The 23212-nt window shown below is 37.4% G+C and overlaps 6 protein-coding genes across 6 annotated transcripts; 4 read left to right on the top strand and 2 right to left on the bottom strand.

Moving 5' to 3' along the window:
- The first annotated feature begins 144 nt into the window (after window positions 1-144).
- Window positions 145-1814, top strand: LOC141903878 (small ribosomal subunit protein uS5). The gene is made up of 6 exons (XM_074792236.1): window positions 145-209; window positions 460-695; window positions 804-911; window positions 1001-1174; window positions 1334-1493; window positions 1586-1814. The coding sequence occupies exons 2-6, from the start codon at window positions 462-464 to the stop codon at window positions 1747-1749; spliced, it is 840 nt and encodes a 279-aa protein (XP_074648337.1). The 5' UTR covers window positions 145-209; window positions 460-461; the 3' UTR covers window positions 1750-1814.
- A 382-nt stretch (window positions 1815-2196) lies between these two features.
- On the bottom strand, window positions 2197-3458 carry LOC141903662 (uncharacterized). Its single transcript, XM_074791882.1, has 4 exons — window positions 3320-3458; window positions 2839-2886; window positions 2636-2746; window positions 2197-2556 (listed from the first exon to the last, which is right to left on the bottom strand). Exons 1-4 carry the CDS (start codon window positions 3422-3424, stop codon window positions 2443-2445), a joined length of 378 nt encoding a protein of 125 aa, XP_074647983.1. The 5' UTR covers window positions 3425-3458; the 3' UTR covers window positions 2197-2442.
- A 148-nt stretch (window positions 3459-3606) lies between these two features.
- Window positions 3607-5822, top strand: LOC141903661 (Golgi apparatus membrane protein TVP23 homolog B-like). Its single transcript, XM_074791881.1, has 7 exons — window positions 3607-3673; window positions 4193-4269; window positions 4445-4599; window positions 4721-4800; window positions 4901-5029; window positions 5121-5249; window positions 5474-5822. Exons 1-7 carry the CDS (start codon window positions 3659-3661, stop codon window positions 5534-5536), a joined length of 648 nt encoding a protein of 215 aa, XP_074647982.1. The 5' UTR covers window positions 3607-3658; the 3' UTR covers window positions 5537-5822.
- A 960-nt stretch (window positions 5823-6782) lies between these two features.
- Window positions 6783-13875, top strand: LOC141904237 (uncharacterized). The gene is made up of 3 exons (XM_074792801.1): window positions 6783-6909; window positions 10531-10677; window positions 12078-13875. The coding sequence occupies exons 1-3, from the start codon at window positions 6849-6851 to the stop codon at window positions 12326-12328; spliced, it is 459 nt and encodes a 152-aa protein (XP_074648902.1). The 5' UTR covers window positions 6783-6848; the 3' UTR covers window positions 12329-13875.
- Window positions 13876-15089: 1214 nt separating this feature from the next.
- LOC141903406 (astacin-like metalloendopeptidase) lies at window positions 15090-16641 on the top strand. Its single transcript, XM_074791516.1, has 8 exons — window positions 15090-15257; window positions 15366-15390; window positions 15493-15537; window positions 15626-15660; window positions 15728-15815; window positions 15907-16048; window positions 16167-16342; window positions 16412-16641. Exons 1-8 carry the CDS (start codon window positions 15207-15209, stop codon window positions 16639-16641), a joined length of 792 nt encoding a protein of 263 aa, XP_074647617.1. The 5' UTR covers window positions 15090-15206.
- A 3607-nt stretch (window positions 16642-20248) lies between these two features.
- LOC141904091 (DNA-binding transcriptional regulator BolA-like) lies at window positions 20249-22268 on the bottom strand. The gene is made up of 7 exons (XM_074792547.1): window positions 22214-22268; window positions 21821-21951; window positions 21516-21566; window positions 21265-21316; window positions 20861-20925; window positions 20652-20720; window positions 20249-20573 (listed from the first exon to the last, which is right to left on the bottom strand). Exons 1-7 carry the CDS (start codon window positions 22221-22223, stop codon window positions 20496-20498), a joined length of 456 nt encoding a protein of 151 aa, XP_074648648.1. The 5' UTR covers window positions 22224-22268; the 3' UTR covers window positions 20249-20495.
- Window positions 22269-23212: the final 944 nt, after the last annotated feature.

The raw sequence follows: 23212 nt of genomic DNA, 5'->3' as shown, positions 1-23212 counted from the left end.
CTTATTTATTGGAACTAATTAAAATTTCATTAGATGGAATTGAACAATAATTCAGAATAACGTGAATGTGCTAAAGGTGTAATTTAGCGCTATATGATATTGCAAAGTAAATATCAACAAAATTGTTTTAAAACCACGGGACTCGAACCCATTCGTTCCATGACCCGGAAGTGAAACTTTAACCCGATCTTCTTACAGAAAATCATCACGTAAGTTGGACACGTCGTGTTGGAGCTTCGTTTAAAATCGTTGATTTTTGTGCTAATCGGCCTTTCTAAAATGAAATTAATACTTGTAAATAATAATTGATATATCTTTTTCTCTGTATTTGCTAATAATTTTATGAATTATAGCATTTATCATTGAATATTTTGAGTTAGTAGTGGGCACCTGTTTCGTGCGCAGATGCCGTAACTATTTAGTTAGGGTCGTGAATTTTGAATAATTTGTCGATTGCAGCAATGGCGGACGCAGCACCAGCCGGTGGAGAACGTGGTGGACGCGGAGGATTCCGTGGAGGTTTCGGAGGCCGAGGACGTGGTCGCGGTAGAGGTCGCGGGCGTGGACGCGGCCGCGGAAGAGGAGGAAAGGAAGGAGACAAGGAATGGGTACCGGTTACTAAACTCGGTCGTCTGGTTAAAGACATGAAAATTAAAACTCTTGAAGAGATTTATCTTTTCTCTCTCCCGATAAAGGTACGATTTATCAATTTTTGCTTATCTGGATTCGATGATATTTTGTCACATGTTGGACATTTCAGTATTTGGTATGCTTTAATTTTATAAAATGCTTTTTTTTTGCAGGAGTTTGAAATTATTGACTATTTCTTGGAAGGACGTTTGAAGGATGAGGTCTTGAAAATCATGCCTGTCCAGAAACAGACCCGTGCCGGTCAGCGTACCCGATTCAAGGTCCGATCATTTTAAACTTTGAAAATCTTTCAATTTTCTCAACATCATCCTCAATGATAAATATTATATTATGTATGATTTATTTCTAGGCTTTCGTCGCGATCGGAGATCATGATGGCCACGTCGGTCTCGGTGTGAAATGCTCAAAAGAGGTCGCCACCGCTATCCGAGGCGCCATCATTCTCGCTAAATTATCGGTTATTCCCGTTCGTCGTGGATACTGGGGTAACAAGATCGGTAAACCTCATACTGTTCCTTGCAAGGTATTTATATTACTTCTAACATAACCATCTTAATGTGGATTATATTTCAGAACTGATGTGCATTTCAGGGTCCTGCATTCTGGTTTATTATTACCCTGAGGGAAAGTTAAAAAATTTGAATTTTGTTTGCACAGTGAATAACTCGATGTTTATTTGTAGGTTACTGGTAAATGTGGTAGTGTTGTAGTGCGATTAATCCCAGCTCCGAGAGGTACTGGTATCGTCAGTGCACCCGTACCGAAGAAACTTTTACAGATGTCCGGTATTGAGGATTGTTACACTAGCGCTCGTGGTCAAACTGCCACTCTCGGTAATTTTGGTAAGTATCTTCAGCTCAAGTGTCTTTCTTTTCTCGGAAGAGAGTTTAATGTCGGAACGTTTCTATATGAAAAAAATCTAAATGTTTTTCAGCTAAAGCGACGTTCGCTGCTATTGCTAACACGTATTCGTACCTGACTCCTGATCTGTGGAAGGAGACTGTCTTCACGAAGTCACCGTACCAGGAATTCACTGATTATTTGGCCAAGAACCACAACAGAGCCGGAACACAAGGACAAGAAAAACGCGTCTACTAAATCAAATTTATAATGTACTTGATCGGAGAATAAAAGCTAATCTATAAGTACAATATGATATCTTAGTAATTAGTGAGTTTTTTTAAATGGTTTTTGGCTGATGATGAAAGTCAGTAACTCACATCTCTGTTCATCAGGGAAATCACACATCCAGGATTTTTCTATCATCAAAACTGGAGTTTTGTTTTACATTCACTTTATTAGATGAATTATTGCTCCGAGGGAGGAGGATGATGCAGGGTCGATGGAAGGAATATGTCATTTGCCTGTAGGCAAGATCTGAAATTTTACTTGCCCTTAAAGGCAACTTAGTAGACGGTCCAATTTGTAGCACAATCATGCGATGTGTCGAGTGGGATAAATGCACTAGCCCAATGGACAAGTTAAGATGGCCTCGCCATAATGAAAATACATGTATAGTGTCCCGAATTTGATCACAAACGAGGATTTACACAATAGATAAAAATATAGCTTTATTTAAATTGCAGATGTACATATCAGTACATGTGTTAGACTCCTTGAATAAATTAAATCGCACCATGTGCTCGATGATTGATAGTTACATAATGATTTACATTTGCCTATTCGTACATAACAAATTATAAAATATATAAACCTAAACCAACGATGGAAAATCTGTATTATTGCGTGCGAAGATGGAAGAGGTTATCACGTAATGACATGTTCAGTACTTTACTGAAAAAGTAAAATGTCCGTAAAAATTGATTCTAGAAATATACAGCCACCGACAAAATAGACAAACCACATTTTTCCTTGCGGTAAATCGCCTTTCCTTATGAACACCATCTGGATAGTGAATAAAAAGATCATTAAAAATTGGTACATGTTTAAAGAGTTATCTGTTGAGATTAATCATTAAACTCACCATAAAAGCTTCGATGACTACAAATCCAACTAAACTGATTCCAAGCATGAAGTAAAGGCCTCCATTCTGTGTGATCACTGCACCTCTGTAAATACTTAATATGATGCTCACCTGAAAATAATAAACAAGGATTATTGATGAAAAGTCAATGAGCAGGAAGACTGCTTCGAATATGTGTAAGATAAAATAGCTTCATTACTAACCAAGACCATAAGTCCTGTCACCACAACGAATGCCAGCTGAAGTTTTTTCTGTTAAGAATGTAAAAAGAACATAAACATTAACACAGATGCACAGAGCTACGCTGTGCATGCCAATCCCTCAGGCCAGGCCAATAGATAGTTGTCAATGAGCCATGTCCATGTATTGCATGTCATCATCATCTTCAGCGCTGCCGTTGCGTGAGGAAAATTATTTCTTCGATTAAGTACCGCTTTAAAGCTTATGGGGTTTGTGCTCAATATAAAGTTAATTTATTTCAAGCGACATCAAGCCAAACAAACAAACAACGAAACAAATATGTGGTTGTATATTTGTACAACACGAACACAATTGACGAATTGTCAATGTATTGTTGTCAATTTTACAAGATTGGGAAAAATTTTATTTTTGAATGTAAAATATCAGTCAGAAGCGTAAAAAGTAAAATGTGTCAATGACAGATAATCAATGCTGAATATTTACGGTAGTAGGTGTTGCTGTTTTATCATGATATAATGCTGGATCCTCTCCCGGAGCTCCTGTCGACGTTTTTCCTCCCAAAATATGTTGACCCTCGTCGTCCGCCATTATGTTATCATGTGACCAGAGATGGCTCCCTGATTAGGGTCGAATCCGCGGTATTCACAGACATTCGGAGTTTTAATTGTTACCTTATGAAATGAAATATGTAATATTCATTGATTTTATTAATCCATCTGATAGAATTATAGTGCATCTCATTCGTTTTTGTGCCATAGAGGCATATATGAATTGAATTGAAATCGGCATTACCAATCAACATTCACCAAAAATCAATCAAAAATGGCTGAAACAACGGTAAGTAAATTTTTCAAGAAAAATGTGTTTCTAATCATTCTATGACGTCTTGGATAATTAGTTTCTACTTAATCTATTTGGTTATGATTGTTTGTTCTTATTGTGTTTTCTTTCGATTTATTGTGTATTATATCCTGTATCGACGATGATTCAGCGTCTTCCTGTTTTATTGACGTTGTCAGTTCATTAATTTTGGTTCGAACCCCAGAATTATTACAACGCAATGAACAGTAATTTATACATTCCACCTCTGACTTTCACGCTCACATAGTTCACACATTTCTGTAGACATTATTCAATTTTCTTCAAACTGCTCAGTGCACTGGCAGTTGAAATAATATCATAGTCCAACTTAGTTAGTTACCTGTAACCTAATCGTTGGTGGTAAGCTTTAATCGGATCGGGTGGGCTTACATACCTTGTGGTTTGTGACAATATCCGATCGTGAAACTAAACCACAGACAGGTAACTGACTAAGTCCAACTAAATTTTATGGGTACCTAATTTTATATATTTCAGGCAATGATGGATGATACTGAAGACGTTGCTTTGAATTTTGGTGAAGAAGATTCTCCTACTCGGCAAAGGAAACTTAAGTGAGGAATTAAACGAATTGTTTTAGGCTAAAATGACAATTTTAAATAAAATGTTTATTGGACCCAACAACGTTTAAAGTTCACACTAAGACTCATGATTTTTAAATTAAAAATAATTTATAAAATCTAATTTTGTACTCTATATTTAAACTGTTTTCTAATTTTCCATTTACAGACACCCGATTGCTGTTATTTTCCATCTCGTATTCCGCCTGGCCGCCATTTTAGCATATTTATTATGCGGTTGGTTTAGCAGTAGTTTTATCGCAAATTTTGTAGTGATTGTTCTCCTTTTGTCAATGGATTTCTGGACAGTTAAAAATATATCCGGTCAGTACTAATACTTTCGAGTTCAATGATTTTATTTATTTCAAACTGATCCAGTTTTGTGGCAAACTCTATTTGCCTCGGATAAGTTGTAACTCGAAGGCAAAACAATTTCATTTTGCAGGACGCCTCCTTGTTGGCCTCCGGTGGTGGAACCATGTTGATGAAGATGGGAAAAGTCATTGGATTTTCGAAAGCAGAAAGGTAACATGTAACAACCATCAATTTCAAATATACTAATCTAATTAATTATCTATTTAATTTCAAAATGTTTGTTACTCATTATCGATATAATTCTTTTTAGGGTGCAGCGGCAAAAACGAAAGTTCATGTAGCTGAAGTTCGTATATTTTGGTTATCTCTAGTGATCTGTGAGGTCATTTGGATCGTATTTTTCTTCGGAACAATTTTTACTCTCAATTTCAAATGGTTTGTAAGTATCAGTGACAATGTATCAGTATCAGTGTATCAGTATATAGGTCTATCAGTATTCAATAACCAATTGATTATCCTTATTTTTTCAGATGGTTGTTTTAGTCGGTATTCTCTTGAACGGAGCAAATTTGTACGGTTACATTCGATGTAAACTTGGTGGCAAAAAACAACTTTCATCTGCTGCCTCAAATTTCCTCGGCCAACAAGTTTTTAGATCAGTAAGTTTTGATTGACTCAGTTAGTCATAGCTTGTCTTAGGTTATTAGATTAGCTCTAGAAGCAGCTTTTCTGAGACTTGTCTTACGTTAATTAAGCTTTAACTGTGCAAAATGGGTTTCTAAGGCTTACCGGTATAGCGACTTTGAGTCTTAGACTCGTCTAACATTAACTGTGCAAATGGGTTTCTTGGGCTTAAATAAAGATTTCGTTTTGTATTTTTTAGATGCTCGCTTCGATCGGTAAACAGAAAGAGACACCAGCTACTGCACCTACAATGCCTACGTGAAAGAAAATTGCCAGAATTTCACCAATCCAAAAACTTTAATATATGTGTATATATAATGTATGTTATTTATTTACCAGTTGAACAAATGCTTTGTTTGTGTCGGTGGAGTTAAACAATCTTTATTAATGTCTCGAAATAATGCAGAATTAGAAGAAGGATTCACGGTTGGGCAAAACGTTTCCTGCATTTCATTTGATTCTGTTTTCACTGATAAAAAACAGCAGGAACTCTCGCTTATATATGAAGGATGTGTACTGTACATATTGTATGTAATATTTCATTAACCTTGGGAATAAAGAATTTCTATTTAAATTCATGAAATTTTGTATGTATTATTTGTGCTTTTGGAGGGAGGAAGACAAGGAGTTGTTGCTAGTTGGTGCCAAGTGCGCACATCGCCCCTCTTAGTCCTGCGAATATTATGTTAGTTCACGTTTTTACCGCTATCCTTATAGAGGGGCAGCACTAGACGGCCAAAGTCTTATTTTTTGCTGTGGCGGACGAAATGTTTCAATAGCCAACTTTATCGATGCTAATGTTTAATTTAATGAGATCATTCTACAAACAAAGACGTTTAAGCCACTTTTTGATTTTGGTCAAATAGATCACGTGTACAGGGTTGGTGTGTCATCCCACATATTGCATCGCATCTACTACTGGAACCCCCGAACTTTACTACGATTCATCGGATAACGAATATAGACATTCGCCCTCAAGTAAAACAATTTAATTTCAAGCAGGATATAACGAATACCGGTTATAACGAACAGATTTTCTGAAGTTTTTCTGAAGTATTTTCCTGAAGTTGGTTGCAACGAGGTTCCACTGGACAAACCACGTCACGTAGTTAATAATGGTCTGACCATGGACGTATAAACTAGAGTTTATACGTAAGTCATAATCCTAGTATCAGCCACTGGTGCAAACTAGACATCTTCATTAGCTATAAAAACAATGAAACAAATGAATTCCAGTTAACCATAAAACGATATCAGGTCCATACAGATTAATATTTCACTGTATACAGTTTATATAAAACTTTTGTAGTTAAGTATGGACTGCTATCCTAGAAAAACTAGTATATAACATCGTATTCGCAATCATACAAACTCACAATCTTACGAAGTTAGTTTTGCTTGGACGGCGTTCCATTTATCAATGGGGAATCTGGGAACTGTGGATGATATTCGTCGATGGTAAAAGATTTGCTCGACTAGACGCACGCGTCCTCATTAGACGCCGCACGACTCTCAGATCCGCTTGCGCTGCTTTTATCCGAGAACCTGTTACTGAAAAAACACAATATGACAATATGTGGAATTATTCCTTCGTGATACCATTACTGGCGTTAATGATCAGTTTCCTAGCATCAGGTAATTACGATTTGTTAGAAATTATGATTTGTAAGTCAACCTTATATTCTCTGAAAGATTAAATCAAACATATATGTTATACAAGAAAAACTGGTCCGAAATGTTTCCTTGAGTTGGTAGTTTATTTCGATGATTTCGACTATCCTGATAGGTATAATGAATGTGACTTTTATTTATTCCTGAAACTATGTAACTATTGGGATAAAAGTCGACATTTCGAAATGAACGACCAGCTCATGGAACGGACTCGTTTCTCTTAAATCGTATTGTGAAATTTTATTGTTGTTACAACGCGAACTCGGAGCGTTTCATGAAGATTTTCATATTCATTGATTTCTTTTTTCAATCATTGTCCATAGTTCTGGTCACGTTCTAAACAATGCGGTCCGCGGACCCTCATGGTCAATATCCTTAAGTTGCAGCAACAAGTCTAAACATATCATTGTATTACTTGACCATGCCAATGAACCAGAATAATAGAAGTTAACGTACACATGATAGGGGAACCTTTTCCTATTGACCGAAGGCTTTTCATGAAGTCAATTACATATTCTCAATCAATATTGAAAGCAGGGGCTGGTAATTCGAGGGGGGTACTATATTACGTTCACCGTTCGGCTTCAGGCGTTGAGTTCAAAACTTGCAGACAAGAAAATAAATTTTATCGACTAAGCCACTCGTCTTTATCATCGTGGTATTGGTCTGTTCCGCCAAACATTAGGGATAATCCGATACAATCGATATGATATTCCAGAGAGATGTTCGTCGACTTTTTTCGTTACAGCAACCGATGCTTTGCAGCAGTGATCCGTTCCCCCAGGCAGCGAGGGTTCCTGCTGTTCTTGTCGCTCTAATTAGAGAGACATTCAATCAATTCATTTGATTAATTACAACTGAAGTGAAGCATGGACGGGGTTTGATTGGTGTCGATCGCGAATCGTCGCTTGAACTTCTCACTGGCGCGAAACCGGTCATGTTGAAATATATATCTCTGATCTAATCAGTCATCCAGACATCATTATGTATAGATACGTATCGAATGTTGTCGTTGATTTGGGTAAATTTCATGCAATTCATTCAACAAGAATGTAAACCATGATGGATAACCCACTGCAATTAATAGACGCGTCATCGTATTATTTGCATCGCTAACAACACCGCAAACTAAAATATAAATGGGTTTCTTATCTACGATATATTCATCAATTTGTATAATGATCAATGGTGCTCTTTATTCATTGAACGCATGCCAAATAGATGTTTACACCTAGAAACAAGTCTCAGCATAATTTGATGATAAATTTCCTGTAACAAATTTCCACGAGATACTGAAAGCAATCTTGAGAAGACGCATTGAAAAGCGTCTTTTCTTGTCAGCTGCGAATGAACCCGGAACACGGTCAAAATTGAATTCTTGAATTCGATTGATAAGCTCAGAATGCAGAACATGATCAAAGAATGAAGTATTTCGTATATACAGTCGAAGTCCGTGTTTACGCTGCCATCCTATTTAATGTCATTAACGACATTTTTTAGAGGCCAAATTTGCAAAATTTAACTCAAAAGCAATGAAAACACCATTTCTACAACACCAAACTCGTTATAATGCCATATTTTTCATCAACCCAACGACATCGTTATAAAGGACATTTACTGTTTATTTGTATTCGGCATATCTAAACCCTAAATATTGAAAATGCGCGGGAAACCTATATTTGCAGAACAACAGACAACGTTTCAACGTTAATCATATCGTTATTAACATTAATTACCATGTCGCCGGCGTCTCTGCTTTCGTTAATGATATAGTTCTTAATGACGCGTCCCCGGAAGCCATAAATGTAGTTGAATTATTAGGTCGAATACCTTTCCATATGAAAATCGGGGTGACGAGGATTTCTACCTGAAACTGAGCTCGTCACATACTTTATCAACATCTATATGTACGCAACTAAATGTCCCATCTAAATGTGCTTTGCAGCTCCGAGCATTTTACTCATCAATATTTCTTTGATGTTATCTACTTCGAAGTTCGTGGACTTCAGTACTCAAAATGAAAAAAAGAACTAGATTGGCAGTGCACGTCACTTCGCGGTTCATGTCAATTTGGTACCTTTTCCTCTGAATGCCTCCTAGCGTAAATAATGATACTAATCGTGGCTGAACCCTAATGGTAGAGCGAAACTCTTCATGAGGGTGATGCCGTTTAGCGATCTTATCTCAAGGTTGACTTATTACGACAGGATCAAAGGACAGAAATTGACGATGGTAAAAAATAGTGCCTTAAAGAATTAGGCCACCTTTGCCGCAAATGTGGTCATTTTCTCCAAGCCATTTTTTTCACTAGATAGATATATCAAATGAGGACCTCATATCAACTAACGCTTGCATAGATCTGAGATAGTCATAGTCCAAATAATTGGTATCTGTACTTTTTTGTTTGAGATTCCTTTCTAATTTGCGTATGATATATCTACCATGGAACGGTTACGTACGTTCAAACAATTATTTGGCAAATATTCTCTTGTATGAATATTTTTGGTAGAATAGCATTGCGGAGCCACGTATACAGGATTCAGCCAGATTTGGCTGCGGGGCTGATATAAGACTTAAAAATATGCTCTTCGGTAATTTCATTAATTATGGCGTTGATTCGGTGAGGCAGGTATCGGATAATTTATGAATTTGTGAACTATAATTGCTATTCGATTCGGCTATGATTCATATACGGTTCAACTATGTGTTGAATCATGAATACTGTGTAAGATTTAGAAGTATTGGTAAATCTTGATTGTATCTTGACGTATCTTGATTTTGATTTGAAAAAAAATTTCGGCACTGATGATCGGCTCCGATGTGCGACAACGAACTGTATGAACGATACCGGAGATTTTGTGCCGAGAGATATTCGCAGAGAAAAAAGATAACTCATACGTAGGAAGAAGCTCACCAGGAAAGTTGCATAAAATAATCATGAACTTTAGAGTAATAAAATGGATTATTCCGCAAGCTGGCGATTATCGTTCTCAGGGGAACTCTTCCGATTGCTGTCATCTGTGTCGACATTTTAATCATTCTAATAGTCAGCGATAAACACTATTTTTATGTTCATGGATAATCGCCCAATTCGAACCTGCGCATTGGCGATATGTTCATCTAAATGGGTCTCATTGAGCTACTTTCACTCGACGACGAACTCTTGGGTGATATATGTATGGTGATATTTCGCTCACGGTGGCTTAGCGATAATCTCCAGAAAAGCGAATGTTGATAATGACAAAATAGCTGCTGAGACCGAATCTGACAGTGAGTGTGCCCGCGTGTGACCCAATTTATCCGTACAAGATACTTTGATGTGAGCTCCCACCTTACTCTCGCTAGAATAGGAAAACGCCCTCGATGTGTTCAATCTTTAAGGGATCACGACGTATATGCCATTGGTAATGAGGGGTATTTATTTTGTCAAACAGCCTTGTACGCGAGGACACGGACTGCGCTGTTTTATTTCCTTTACTGCCTCCCAAAGTGATTCATGTCTGGCCAACTACCATTATCACATATATACGTCGCCGGTGACCGGTGATAAAAGAAAAACAAAACGTCGGGTGATTTTTCTTGCAGACGTGTTCGGCATCAATTGTCTTCAATGTTCGACCATCACGGATCGGTCGGGAAAATGTATAAGTGGCGAGTTCCAGTCGAAGCCGTGTGTCGAGGAAAATAAGAAGAAATACTGTATGAGATACGTCAGTTTTCTCAAGAACGGCGGTAAGTGAAAATCAATCAGTTAATGTTACCCACTCTAACGATAGAGGCGAAAACAATGCGTGTCTTTGTGCCATGAGCTATCGTTTTTAATACAACCCGGCAATCAGGGTGTATTGCCAAAGCGCAATCAGCGCCTTCACATTACTGGTTTCTCGGAAACTGTTTCGGTTCAAATTAGCTGTATTTGTGAACGGTGAGAATGTCGGGGCTTCTGAATCCGGTTACACGGAACACGTATACACAACCCGGAACTCCAAAGCATACTATAATCGGGCGTACGCATATCACAAACACACGGAATTTCATGAGATCGAACATGAAACTATCAGGGGCCAATTTTATAGTATTTGCCTTAATCAGGCGGTTAACTCAGGTTAACTAAAGGCTGGCTTATGTCGACAAGCAACGCGACCTCACCGTCTCCTACCGACGCAACTGAGAGCAACCGCGATCGCAGCCCACCTTATGTCGACTGCGCTCCGATTGGCAGCAACTGAGGCCGACTAGCGGGATATGAGATCCTCCCAGTTGCTTCACTGCTTATGTCAGTTGCGATTACTAGCAACTGCAACGGCTCAAATGGTCACGTGATAAGCACTTTGAGAATAAATTTGAATTATTAGGAAATATATTTCTATTAGAAAAGCTATTTCTTTAAGACTTTGATCTTTCTGATTCTGTTTTGAATACAACGTGCTAGCGACATCTATAAAGATGGCCGCTCACACCATAATTCTACCAATTTCGTTTCTAATTCTTCGGTCCAGTCCTCTGCCGTGCTGAAGGTTTGGTTTACGTTTTGAACTACTTGGATTTGAAAGTTTATGACTAATTACGAATGACGCTAACTAGTGGTGATAATTTGTACTATGTATATGCGGTCTCTCATTGGCTGGAACCCCTGCGCTCAGTTCCGTCGCGTCGCAGATGAGCTTATGTCGGCTGCGATCGAAAGCAACTGCCCGCCTACCGTAGGCATGGGCAACTAGCCGGATACGGCTTGCGACGAGTCGGTAGGCGTCGCGTTGCCGTCGCAAGCCGGCTTATGTCGAACCGATTGAGGAGCAACTGGCGGCCTCTCGTAGGCCGCTAGTTGCCGCTAATCGGCGATAAACCCAGTTGCGCCAGTAGGCGTCGCGTTGCTTGTCGGCATAAGCCAGCCTTAAGTTGATAGCAATCTATATTACTAGCTCAAGCTTCAAAAGTATTTTTCTGAATATAGTTGGAATCTGGGGATTTCAAAAGTTCGATGAAAAATGTTTTCGTCAAGCTCAGCACACATAATCATATAGTCAATAGGCAGGATTCGGTTCGATCAATATTCAATACGTCCTTGTCGGTTTCTTTTCTTTTCTAGTGATTAGCCATCGTGTTTATTTATCTATTTATCTATTTTCCAGTTCCGGTAGTTTACAGGAAATGCACCGGTAAAAACGTCAATCCGGAAAAGAAATGCGAAGAGAAAGTGATAAACAATAAGCCGGTATGGGCGTGTCTAACGACTTGTGATACGGACGGGTGCAACGGTGAACCGGTTCCTTTACCATACAACACCACACCGATACAGACTACTTATTCGATGTTCACGATACTGACTGCAATGAGCATTTATTTAATGGTATCTTCTTCGTACGAAAACCTCTCAAACTGATGATGAAAACATGGAAATTATCGCAAGATATAGAGCTTTAGAAAACTGACTGCTTCTCGAGAACAGAATGAGACCAATTTGTATTCGCTGGGATTTCTGAGTATAATTTGAATGCGCAGAAAAACAAACCTTGAAGCGCTTCGCGGCAAACATTCGCAAAGATTATTTTCTGCACGCAGTCCATTATCTTCAATACGTTTAGTTTATCAGTGATTAATGAATCTTCAATCCTTTAATTTTCTCTAGCTTCTTGTCACGTTTTGAATAGTTTTTAGTTCAGTTGGCTTCGAAACGCGAGGTGTTAATTAATATCTGCTCCATTGTTTTTTTGCGACAGGGGAACATGTAAGAGGTGGGGGCGCTATTCATTGTCATCATGCGCGGATGTGGGATGATATGCCAGACGGGGAAGTTCAGTTCCTTCTCTGTTTGGAATTTCATCAAACCAGTGGGAATTTATCAGACGTATAACAAATATTAACGATGTATGTACGCAGTTTGTATTCTCTCAGCTACTTCATATAAATCTCCTACAGACGCAGCGATGACGTTCGACGCATCAGGATTAGTCTGCCATACAATATACGATCATTCGTTGATCCTCATGTCCATTATCATAATATTCCCCGCCGTAAAATGCGTTTCGTCTTGTTTGCTCCTTAAGTTTCAGAATGATGATTTTGAATATGAGAAAATAAACGCAACAAAAACAGGAAACCATGAATTGTGCGCCTTTTATATTCTCGAAATCAGTTTTAGAATGATAAATTGATAATGAAGGGAACTATATGGACCTGCTATCTAGATGTAAACATTAGTCGTGATGATCCCTGGAAATTGCCCCGAAAACAATAACCGACGAAAAAAGACGATCTCGTGATGGCGTCACCTTGTTCGAGTACAATATTGTTATATCGAATTAATTTTTTTTATCACAGGATTTTACGGTGATTGTATAAAGGGACGTATGCCATAAAGAATAAACTGACTGTAGATATAACGTCAAAGATTAATTAACTAAAGGCGTGATATTGGACAGAGACTCGTCGGTAAATGTCAGATAGTGATTGAAATAGGAAAATGTGTCAATCTTGCTTCCACGCAAAGCTGTCTGATGTCTGAACATAGTTGCCCCATTTCATACCGGAATTCAAATAATAATTGTGTTTTTTTCAATGTCTATTCGAATAAAGATGATGTAGCCGAGTGGTCGCTGGGGGTTGAGAGCAGCGATGAGAGGCTATTTTTGTTGTAGATATTCGAACTGTTTTGGGGATACGGGTTTATATACCCGTCGGGTAAGAGAGCGCGTCGTGCTGCAAGACGACGATCAAAGACCTCGCTATAATTGCCTCAATCAGACATCTGTCGTAATTACCAGTGCTGAAAACTGCGCCACTGTTTTAACGCTTTTTTAACTGATGACTCTTCAGTAAAGAATCATCAGAATGCTTTTACCCGAATTAACCAAATATTGAAGCCGCAAATTATCCCCGGATGAAACCCTGTCCTGTATTTCTTGATGCATTTTTCTGTTTTTCTTTGAAATACACGCCTTGAACTAACTAATTTCTTAATGTTCATTTTTCGTGATTTGATATTTCTTAACTTCAGACAATTCAGCTCAACAATAAATGGTTTAAATTCACCTAGAGCCAGATCCAAATTTAGTAGATCATGGGCGGAGAATTCAAATAGATGAAAATATGATTACTGTGGAGACTAAAAACATTTTCACTCTTGACTCACACATGGCCTTTGGGACCAATTTTACGATGTGTATAAATGGTTAAAAATCATCGAAATATATGATGCCTTATATCATTCAACAAGCTTCCAGCACCCGTTGTTACCTATCACGTTGGATCCGATTAAGATAATGTCACTCGAGCCACCGGCAAACCGACAGTATATACAGAGAATGCAATCTACTGCCGCGACAAACCGGTGCGAAAAAAACATCATAGGGATAGAAAATGATGAACTCCGACGTAAACCCGGATATAGAAACCGCTTGAGGAAATTAAGATGAGAATATCACACATCATCATCAGATGTAAATAATCAGTTATATTTTCTGGGCCAGTAGTTTTCATTCATCAATCGGTTAATCCGGATGGCGGCTAAGATATTAGGTGAACTAACGTCATATCATCAATCGAAACATATTTTCCAAATGTGATGAAATAAAATAAAGTAGTTTATTGTTACAGAACCATCGATGGTATTGTCGCACAATCGTTTCTTTTTCCCTACCCCCTTTTTCCAACATGCTCTAGTTAGTGTCTATCAGAGGGAAAAATAATAAAAAATGCATTACATGCGTCCTAGAATAAGATAGAATAAACGTCATATTCATCTAATTAATGAGTAGTTGCGTTAATGTGACTTTATTATCTCAAATGTATTGACATTAGGTAGAAATAATCTCCTTTTTATATATGGTTTTGATGAAAATGATAAGATACAATAGATTCAAAGTACTATTGTGAAAAATATGCACAATATATTCATACGTTAAGAGATTTCATAGAATTTCAATACGTCAAATATTGATAATATCGGATGGAACTTTTTACAAGGTATTGTTTGTTTATTTGTTTGTATTGGGTTTTCGTCGCTTGGATCGTAATTTGTAAGAAAGACTGGTGCAACCTCACCTATCCTCGCTTGCCACGGGGTCATTGGCTCATTGGCTGTCCTCGTTCTAAGTTGCAAAATGAATATGCGTCGTGAGAATCGATCAATCAGAATCAAATAAAGTTAAGTTGCGGAAATGTCGTTCCATTATCTAATATATTGCATTGATTTTATCATCGTTTCCCGATAAAAACCAAAGATATAAAATACATTTTGTATAATTCATCTACGAATCACGATGGCTTTCAATCGGGTGTTTGCCGTAGCTGTGGTGTTGTTATTGCTTGAGGTAAAATATATTGACCCAAAATAATTTCAGTATAGATTGCCGAAGAATTGTGTTGTTTTATATATGATATCTCCAATTATCGATATATTGATATCTCTTATATTCCAGGTTGTCGAAGGAAGGGAAATTCAAAGTAAACAGTTTCGATGACAGTAATCGTTATTATCAAATTACATAGTATTGTCTTATTTCATCCTAGTTTTATAGTCAGATTTAAATCATCATACAATTTAAGGGCTCAATGGTGGTGGAAATCTAGATTATCCTGAAACGGAAGCTGGTATGTGAACCATTACTGACTCTTTTCTATAAGATGCAATTTCCCTGCGATATTCCATTGCGTCGTAAATCTCATATATATTTTTCAGGGCTATTTCAGGGTGACATCGTATTGGACAGCAGCGTAAGTATGAAAAATTAAATCTTGCTAACTTATACAGAAATATTCAATTGGAATCATTCGTTTCAAGTTTAGAAGTGGTGTCCCCAAGTATAAACTATGGCCTAACAACACTTTGAATTATCGGTTTATCCAAGACGATAGTTCATCTTCAGTGCGTGAGTTTTTGAGAGCAGCAAATATTTATTCAATCGGTCATTTATAGAAATGGATCCACAGTCATTCAAAACACGTGTTTTATTCACACAGCTAACTACGAGAAGCCAAAAATCGAGAAAGTTCTTAACCAATTATTAGATCTGATCAATAAAGATGGAAAATGCCTCAGTCTTCATAAATGGCAAGAAGGAGAATCCCGGCGGTATTTGGTCGTATTCACGAAGCAACGTGGGTATGTTATTGTGGTTTATACATAAATTCATATGTGAACACAATTGAAATGATAGTTGATGCAAGTTTGTTGAAATTATGCATAGAAAACTCTAATACTGTTCTAGTACTGTTTGTAGGTGTTATTCGTCGGTCGGTTGGTGGGGAGGGGAACAATTTATATCTCTGGGTAATGGCTGCCTTGGGACGTCAACTATGATGCATGAAATGCTTCACGTGATTGGACTTTGGCACGAACAGTCACGCCACGATAGAGACGACTACGTCACTATAAACTGGGAAAACATACAACCCGGTACATGCCTTCTGGTTTTACGACAGATTACCGTTAGCATCGATGAATTATAAATCGTTTCTTTTTAAGGAGGAGAGCGCCAGTTCTCAAAAGCTTATCCGAGGATGTATGATGACTGGAATATGCCTTATGACTATGGTAGCATCATGCATTATGGAAGGTACTATTATTCCAAGAATGGCAAACCAACGATCACCCCAAAACAACCGGGCGTAAAGATCGGAATGCGAGGTATGCCTACTGCAACCGACATCAAGAAAGTGCGCGTTATGTATGGTTGTGATCCAAAACCGCAATAAATTGAATATATATTTATCGAATAAAGATTTGTTATTTATCACTCGGTTTGATAGCATGATACACGGTAGTTCGCAAACCCCTTTTTCAACGCAGAGAAAAATCATCATATTAGCCTATGAACCAAGTTTTCATATTCTGTGTTTATGAAAATATTTTAATAAAATGAAATGAAGGAAAGGGAAGCGAAGCAAGATTAGAGGAGAGTGTGCAGCTTGCGATGCATCTCGGGTAAATGAGGACTCTGTGCCACCAGCTATCCCGCTCGATGGCGAACGTATCAGTGCGACAACCCTGTCAAAATCTAGTTCATTTTCAATGAACTTTCGTTTAGATTTATAGCCTCATCAGAAATTAGGAAAATCACTCCTCTTGATAAACTCAGATGATCTTCAGGTTCATATATATTGTGGATTTTACTAATCATCATTCAAAGAATTTGAGAAATTAAGGATAGAGTTTAATTGAATCTGGGAAGAAATCCGGGAGTTGATGTCTGAATGCACACTAGCGAACCTGGTGGATCCTCGCTTGCCACAAGTGGAATCCTCGATTGCCGCAGTCGAACGTGGAGTCCTCATTGATTGAACAAATGGCGAATTAGGATTTAACGCTGGTGAATTATTGAGCATTTCCATCATCGAAGTCCACGCTTATAGCGCGTGACACTGATAATAAATTGGAGAGCGAAATGGTATCGACAAGCACTCCGTGCAACTTTGACTTACATCTAATACTTTTATTGGTGATCAACAGCGTGTTCACTGAAGGTAAGTGTCATATGAAGAATGTTAGGTTAGTAAAGAATGTACGTATAAATATTGGAAAATATGACAACGACTTTGATTTGAAAAATTAAGGTTCATTTGTTCAAAAAATGAACATGGCGTACTTGATGGCACTTCGTTAGTGCGAAATGAATGTGTGTTTCATTTCGGAAATATGAGACATCGAAAATGTGAATAATAACACATAAGAAATTCAAAAATAGATCATTCTTTTTGGTTACGAGTTGAAAGAAATAAGGCCTATTGGTGTAAGGCGAACATTTCAATAAAATATTATGACAACTTGTCCCACAATGAATTATGTATACATCTTCTGATGGACGTTTGTAAAAATAATGAAGTCGTATGATAAGTTCTGTTAGTACATGTGGTATCAGTTTCATAATGAAAATCTGCCCCTATTTCTGCCTTTTTGATTTGCGTTAAGTAGTGCTAAAACTTTATTAATTCGCGTTGTTCGGTCAAAATCTTCCTTTTTTGAATTTATTTTGAGCATGGAAAACAAATCGATTTTGCCTAATTCTGCCAAATTTTTTTTTCAATAATAACAATAATAATAAAAATAATAATAATAATAATAATAATAATAATAATAATAATAATAATAATAATAATAATAATAATAATGATAATAATAATAATAATAATAATAATAATAATAATAATAATAATAATTTAATGATAATTTATTCAGCCCCCAACGTCTACTTCGAGATGGTATATGAACGCGTATAGATTTCTACAATTACCAATTAATAAAAGGACTAATCAACCCTCTAACTTATCGTCCAAACTTATTAACCTATTTCGTTACACATGCATTTTTCATCAGTTGTATCCATTAGAACGTACTTAACGCACACAGATGAAGCGTCGATGTATCAATAATGAAGATATAATATGGAATGAACTGATTTTTCAATGGTCATTTATCAAATGGTACTTTATAAAGGATTGATATGGCTTTGTTCCGCTGTTCATTACCGGCTACCGGAATTTTTTTCAGAGCGCAATATAATTAATTTGGATTCAGGAAGAAATTCTCTGATAAAGGCGATTAAGTACAATGCTACGATATAGACGACTAAATCTGTTCTCAGCACAAAATACGAACAAAAGCTTTGCATATATATACATAACCATGTGACAAGGTTATTAATTGAACTCGTCATTCCTTTCCGCGATGTCGGCACAGAAACTGTTTCGGCTACAGTCATCCACGAACTGATAAGTGATTCACAGATATAGGCCCATGACGCTCAACAGTAAATAATCACATGCGGATTAAAAAACCAAATTTTACCATTTTATTTCATCACTTATTACAATCGCATCAGGCCAGTAGCGCAGTATACATGTATAATTAGCAGAAATCTTTTACGCTTACAACTATTACAACTAATACATGTATTTTAAATGTTAAAGATTTTTTTGTAATCTATTCAGACCTTCGTTACACCAACGGAAGTCGCTCAGAAGCCATATATACCGCCGATTGCACAACTATATAAAATATATTAACTTCGATTTCTGATTTTAAAATCAAACCCCCTGTTTCGCTCTCGGAGTGGTGGGTTTGCACGTAAGGGACATCCAAAAATCAAAGCAAATCTTTGCCAATCAAATAAATAAGAGCCGACAATCTCTATTTATACATCGTACATTTATCTTCTTCAAGGAATATACCACTATGAAGTATGTCTGTTGACCGGGAACAAGACGAACGCCGAAACCAAGGCCACGATCTATGTCGAGCTTATCGGCAGTTCATCGGAGAGGAGCGGCAATATCAGTTTAAACAACGACGGGATGCCCCGCGGATTATCACTGGATTTTGTTGTTAACACGCAGACAATGCTGTGTCCACTTAATGGAATCATCATTGGCATGGAGAATTCCCAATCCGACGGGTGGTATTTACAACATGTAAGTCATAGGGGCCGCCCTCAATCAAAGGGACTAAACATCGTTGAAATTGCGGGTGTATTAATAGCTTGGATCACCCAATATCCCGGTCACTACATAGATAGAAAGGTAGTCTCGTAAATTGGAAGGTCAAAAGCAATTAAACACGACGAGCCCTGGCGGGTGCCCTAAACGGGATAAAATGTCCCGACCCGTTTATTGGGTTAAAATATATTTTTCTAAATGGCAGGTTAGCGTCAAGTGTGAACTGATTGGAATGATCCAGGTATTTACAGCCGGTGTTTGGTTTGATAACGATTCGAACGAAGGTTTTATCAAGAGATCCCTTCAAGAAGACCAGTCTAAACGCATATTCGGTATTTACATTTTTTTTCCACTACGGGTCACATACAGTAAACCTCGCCTTTCTCGGACACGGCCAACTCTGACTTATCACTAGCTCGGAGAAAAGCGAAATCATTTTGGGACTTGCTCAAACCGACCAGTTTTGCTAGTCCCGGTTTGACGAGTTAAGCGAGGGTTATACTTCGTAGAACTGGGCCCCGGAGTCGGAATGAAAGGTTTGTATCAAAAGAAACCAGTCAGGTCGTCGTCCGTTGTTTGGAATTACTCTTAATTTGGAAAGGTAGATAAGGTGAGTGAGGGGTCATCCGCGTAATGATAGATACGGCGAGAGAGGGGTTATTTGCCTCCGACTGTAGTTACGATAAACCGCCCTGATTAAGAGTAAGTATATAACATGTTACTCGCTAATTTTGGGTTGAAATCTTCCACGCGTTACGTAATTTTGAATAGGGTGATCCACGAGCGCTGCTTCCGAGACCGACTTTACACATTCATTGAAAAAGAACGTCTCAAATGTATATATAGATTCTTATTTATCAAAAAATGTATTACTTGGTTAACACGTTGTTCATACACAAAACGGACTTCAGTAATTCCTATATTGCAATTAAATTAAATTAGGGCTACAGAATGTCTACACTACTAGGTACGTGTTCGCAGTCGGATTAACTGAATGACTGGAGCGGTCCGTACGACTGAACCAGCCTTCACAGGTTATATCAGTCTGGACAGAGTTCATAAAACGAACAGGGAACCGACACGATCCGTCAGTATGCGGTTCCAATGAATTTCTGCGGCTATTTGCCAGCTCCTCCGGCGCACGGCGGCGATTTCCCAACATTATGATTTTCGTTCCATTGTTCGGGTGTTTTTGCCTGCGAAAAGAATCAACGACAGAGAAATGAAAGGACAACAAAACTTCTGAGATAAAAACCATTGGAAACGGTTCTTACAATGATGGATAGCGCGTGTATAGCAGAACTAAGTTCCTCCTTTAAAATATCATTAACTTGACGATGTCTCTGAATAAAAAAAAATCCAAAACTCAAATACAACAATATCATTATCAATTTATCACTTTGAGAGTTAATGGCATCAAAAAACTATGCTGAATTAATTATTCTAATGACAGTTTTCAGATGACTCCGAGAATTTTGTATACCTTTATAAGCGATTGTCCTTTGAATTTATCCGAAACGATTACCACTTTGAAATGTTTTTCAGCACCTAATATTAACCCAATAAGACAAAACTACGAATATGTTATTGATGAACAATTTAAATATTAAATATCGAATAACGGTTTTAGATAAAATGACAACAGGCACTACAGTTTCTACAATACATCAGATTCCTGCTTAATCCGGATCATCCAGTTCTGATCTCATCACAAATTACATGTATTCACCGTTCATCCTTTTAAATAAATGTACATAAAACTAATACCAAGCTTATTGGTCCTAAATGAATTGGTCCTAAATGATCTTCATTAAGCAGTCTTCTGTTCATCTATCGGAGGCTAAATGTGGATTAAGGAATTGACAAAATGTACGAGATTTTTCTGACCTTTTGGAACGTTGTGCATGTAGCTTTCATTGTAAACTTCGAGGTGCTGAGGCTGCAAATCGAATAAGAAACACACGTGATATGATGGATACAGTTTGCTGATACTAACTGACAACTCCTCAGAGGCCACAAAAGTTAATTTCACTGTATTTAAGGAAAGTCTTTCAATCCTCAGAACTTTCAGTCTGAACTCAAAGCAGTAAGGTTGAAGGAGTCTACTGCGATTCTGAATAGGTGTGGCCATAGTTTACCTGGAGTTCCTGATTCAGCTTTTGAATAACAGTCATTCCAATAGGGCCATGCTGAAATAAAGTAACAATAAAGCAGTCTGCAAATGGAATAAAATGATCCCATAAACAATTCTTAAAATGAAAAAATCTAGTTTTTTATCTTTTCATCTTAAAAATCCTGTGAAGACACTATTGAAGTTTGAATTGAGTAAAAACATGTTAAGTCACTGATGATCAATTTGAAATAATAATCTATTAACACTGATGTTGAATAATGTTAACATGATAATAATAAAGTTTTACTGTATTTAGAATGATGGATTTACCGTTTTAGTAGTTTTATGAAGATCGCTCATTTCACGTTTTATCACTTGAAGACTCCAAATACCCGTATTATTAGTAGTAACAGTAGAAGCGTTAGGTCTACATCTACAAGATGAGACCACACGTAATAAAGCTGAAATAATAAAACATCTTTAAATCATTAAAATGTGATGGTAAAGATGTCAGATGATATGGTGACGGTGTATTAATAATTGGTAATTTTTGTGATTTGAACTGAATCAAAACATTTCCCCAAACAATAATCAACAACAAAGACATTTAAACTGCAGTCAATCCCGTTAAAACTCATCCATAATGGGATCAAGTATGGGGAAACAAACATTAAACATCCTTAAGGAAACATCCTTAATGAATGAATAGAATTACACACATACATTTTAGCATTTGGTTCAGAATACTTGCTCGGTCGTGTCGTCACCGAAATTGTCTACGACCTTGAGGTGTATGAGTGTCGACAATAAAATGAAAAATGGGGTCACTGCTATACGATGTGCGTACGAAACGTCGATTTTTTTTCTAGATGTTGTTTTTACTATACATGTACTAGTTCAACGACTTTTTGTCAGGTTTAGTTCTATGGTCTGATACCTATGGTTTAGGCCAACAGATGCAAAGATAAAAGTGCATTATGACGCGATCCGGCTGTATGATTGTCACGTTCAGTTTTCGAGCCCCAAGGCCGGATTGGTCGGCTCATGTTTCGTCCCGTGACATTTGTTATTTTTCCACAATCCATTTTCTGATGCTACTGGGAAACTGACTTTCAAATACAATATTTGCGCATCTTTTTAAGATTCTGTCGATTTCTGTCGACGTGGCACTTGGCACTGGCAGTCAATCGTATATCGTAGCCGTATTTTTACGTTTGTTGGCACAGATTGGATGCGAAAGGCCCTTCAGCTAAACATGCTAAACGAGATTCATTTAGAATTCATCTTTTAGATTTTCCTCTTCGCAGGTTAATACTTTTCAAAATGTTAATCAAATAATCTCGCAACACTCAACTTTCAGAACAATCATCACTCTTCAAAAACTGGCTCGAACGTATAGTACAATGTACATGTTTTCTACAAGATTGTTTAAAAATAACCTCCTCTGAAAGGTTTTTACCGAAGCATCCATGGTTTGTTGTCGTTTTATATCTATTTTTAGCGCTTCGTTAGATAAACTTTTTTAGGTCCAAGATAAGAGTGACACGAACATAGTCAAACAGTGCCACCGACCGATATAAACCATGGGCCCCTAGAGACTGAGGTGAACGACGTCCCAATTTTCTCATGACACGAAAATCATTTCTGGCGGTCACAGCCTCTCAGTTAAGGATCCACCAAAATATTTTCCAAATATCAATAATCGCAGTCAATAAGTTAGAA

Source organism: Tubulanus polymorphus, chromosome 4 (genome assembly GCF_964204645.1).
Source record: "Tubulanus polymorphus chromosome 4, tnTubPoly1.2, whole genome shotgun sequence".
Lineage (NCBI taxonomy): Eukaryota > Metazoa > Nemertea > Palaeonemertea > Tubulaniformes > Tubulanidae > Tubulanus > Tubulanus polymorphus.
The sequence above is the reverse complement of the archived record's forward strand: the minus strand, read 5'-3'. Positions and strand labels throughout refer to the sequence as shown.

Bases quoted from the DNA above. Each gene is read 5' to 3' on its own strand.
- LOC141903878 (XM_074792236.1), top strand. From the start codon at position 462: ATGGCGGACGCAGCACCAGCCGGTGGAGAACGTGGTGGACGCGGAGGA. The intron at 696-803 runs GTACGATTTATC...TTTTTTTTGCAG, and splicing joins TTTTCTCTCTCCCGATAAAG to GAGTTTGAAATTATTGACTA. The intron at 1,175-1,333 runs GTATTTATATTA...GTTTATTTGTAG, and splicing joins CTCATACTGTTCCTTGCAAG to GTTACTGGTAAATGTGGTAG.
- LOC141903662 (XM_074791882.1), bottom strand. From the start codon at position 3,424: ATGGCGGACGACGAGGGTCAACATATTTTGGGAGGAAAAACGTCGACA. The intron at 2,887-3,319 runs GTAAATATTCAG...CATTCTTAACAG, and splicing joins AAACAGCAACACCTACTACC to AAAAAACTTCAGCTGGCATT. The intron at 2,557-2,635 runs GTGAGTTTAATG...TTCACTATCCAG, and splicing joins TAGTCATCGAAGCTTTTATG to ATGGTGTTCATAAGGAAAGG.
- LOC141903661 (XM_074791881.1), top strand. The intron at 4,600-4,720 runs GTCAGTACTAAT...TTCATTTTGCAG, and splicing joins GACAGTTAAAAATATATCCG to GACGCCTCCTTGTTGGCCTC. The intron at 4,801-4,900 runs GTAACATGTAAC...AATTCTTTTTAG, and splicing joins GGATTTTCGAAAGCAGAAAG to GGTGCAGCGGCAAAAACGAA.
- LOC141904237 (XM_074792801.1), top strand. From the start codon at position 6,849: ATGTGGAATTATTCCTTCGTGATACCATTACTGGCGTTAATGATCAGT. The intron at 6,910-10,530 runs GTAATTACGATT...TTTTTCTTGCAG, and splicing joins GATCAGTTTCCTAGCATCAG to ACGTGTTCGGCATCAATTGT. The intron at 10,678-12,077 runs GTAAGTGAAAAT...TCTATTTTCCAG, and splicing joins CAGTTTTCTCAAGAACGGCG to TTCCGGTAGTTTACAGGAAA.
- LOC141903406 (XM_074791516.1), top strand. From the start codon at position 15,207: ATGGCTTTCAATCGGGTGTTTGCCGTAGCTGTGGTGTTGTTATTGCTT. The intron at 15,538-15,625 runs GTATGTGAACCA...TATATTTTTCAG, and splicing joins TTATCCTGAAACGGAAGCTG to GGCTATTTCAGGGTGACATC. The intron at 15,661-15,727 runs GTAAGTATGAAA...ATTCGTTTCAAG, and splicing joins ACATCGTATTGGACAGCAGC to TTTAGAAGTGGTGTCCCCAA.
- LOC141904091 (XM_074792547.1), bottom strand. The intron at 21,567-21,820 runs GTAAATCCATCA...ACTTTATTTCAG, and splicing joins TTCATAAAACTACTAAAACG to CATGGCCCTATTGGAATGAC. The intron at 20,926-21,264 runs GTCAGAAAAATC...GGTTAATATTAG, and splicing joins CATGCACAACGTTCCAAAAG to GTGCTGAAAAACATTTCAAA.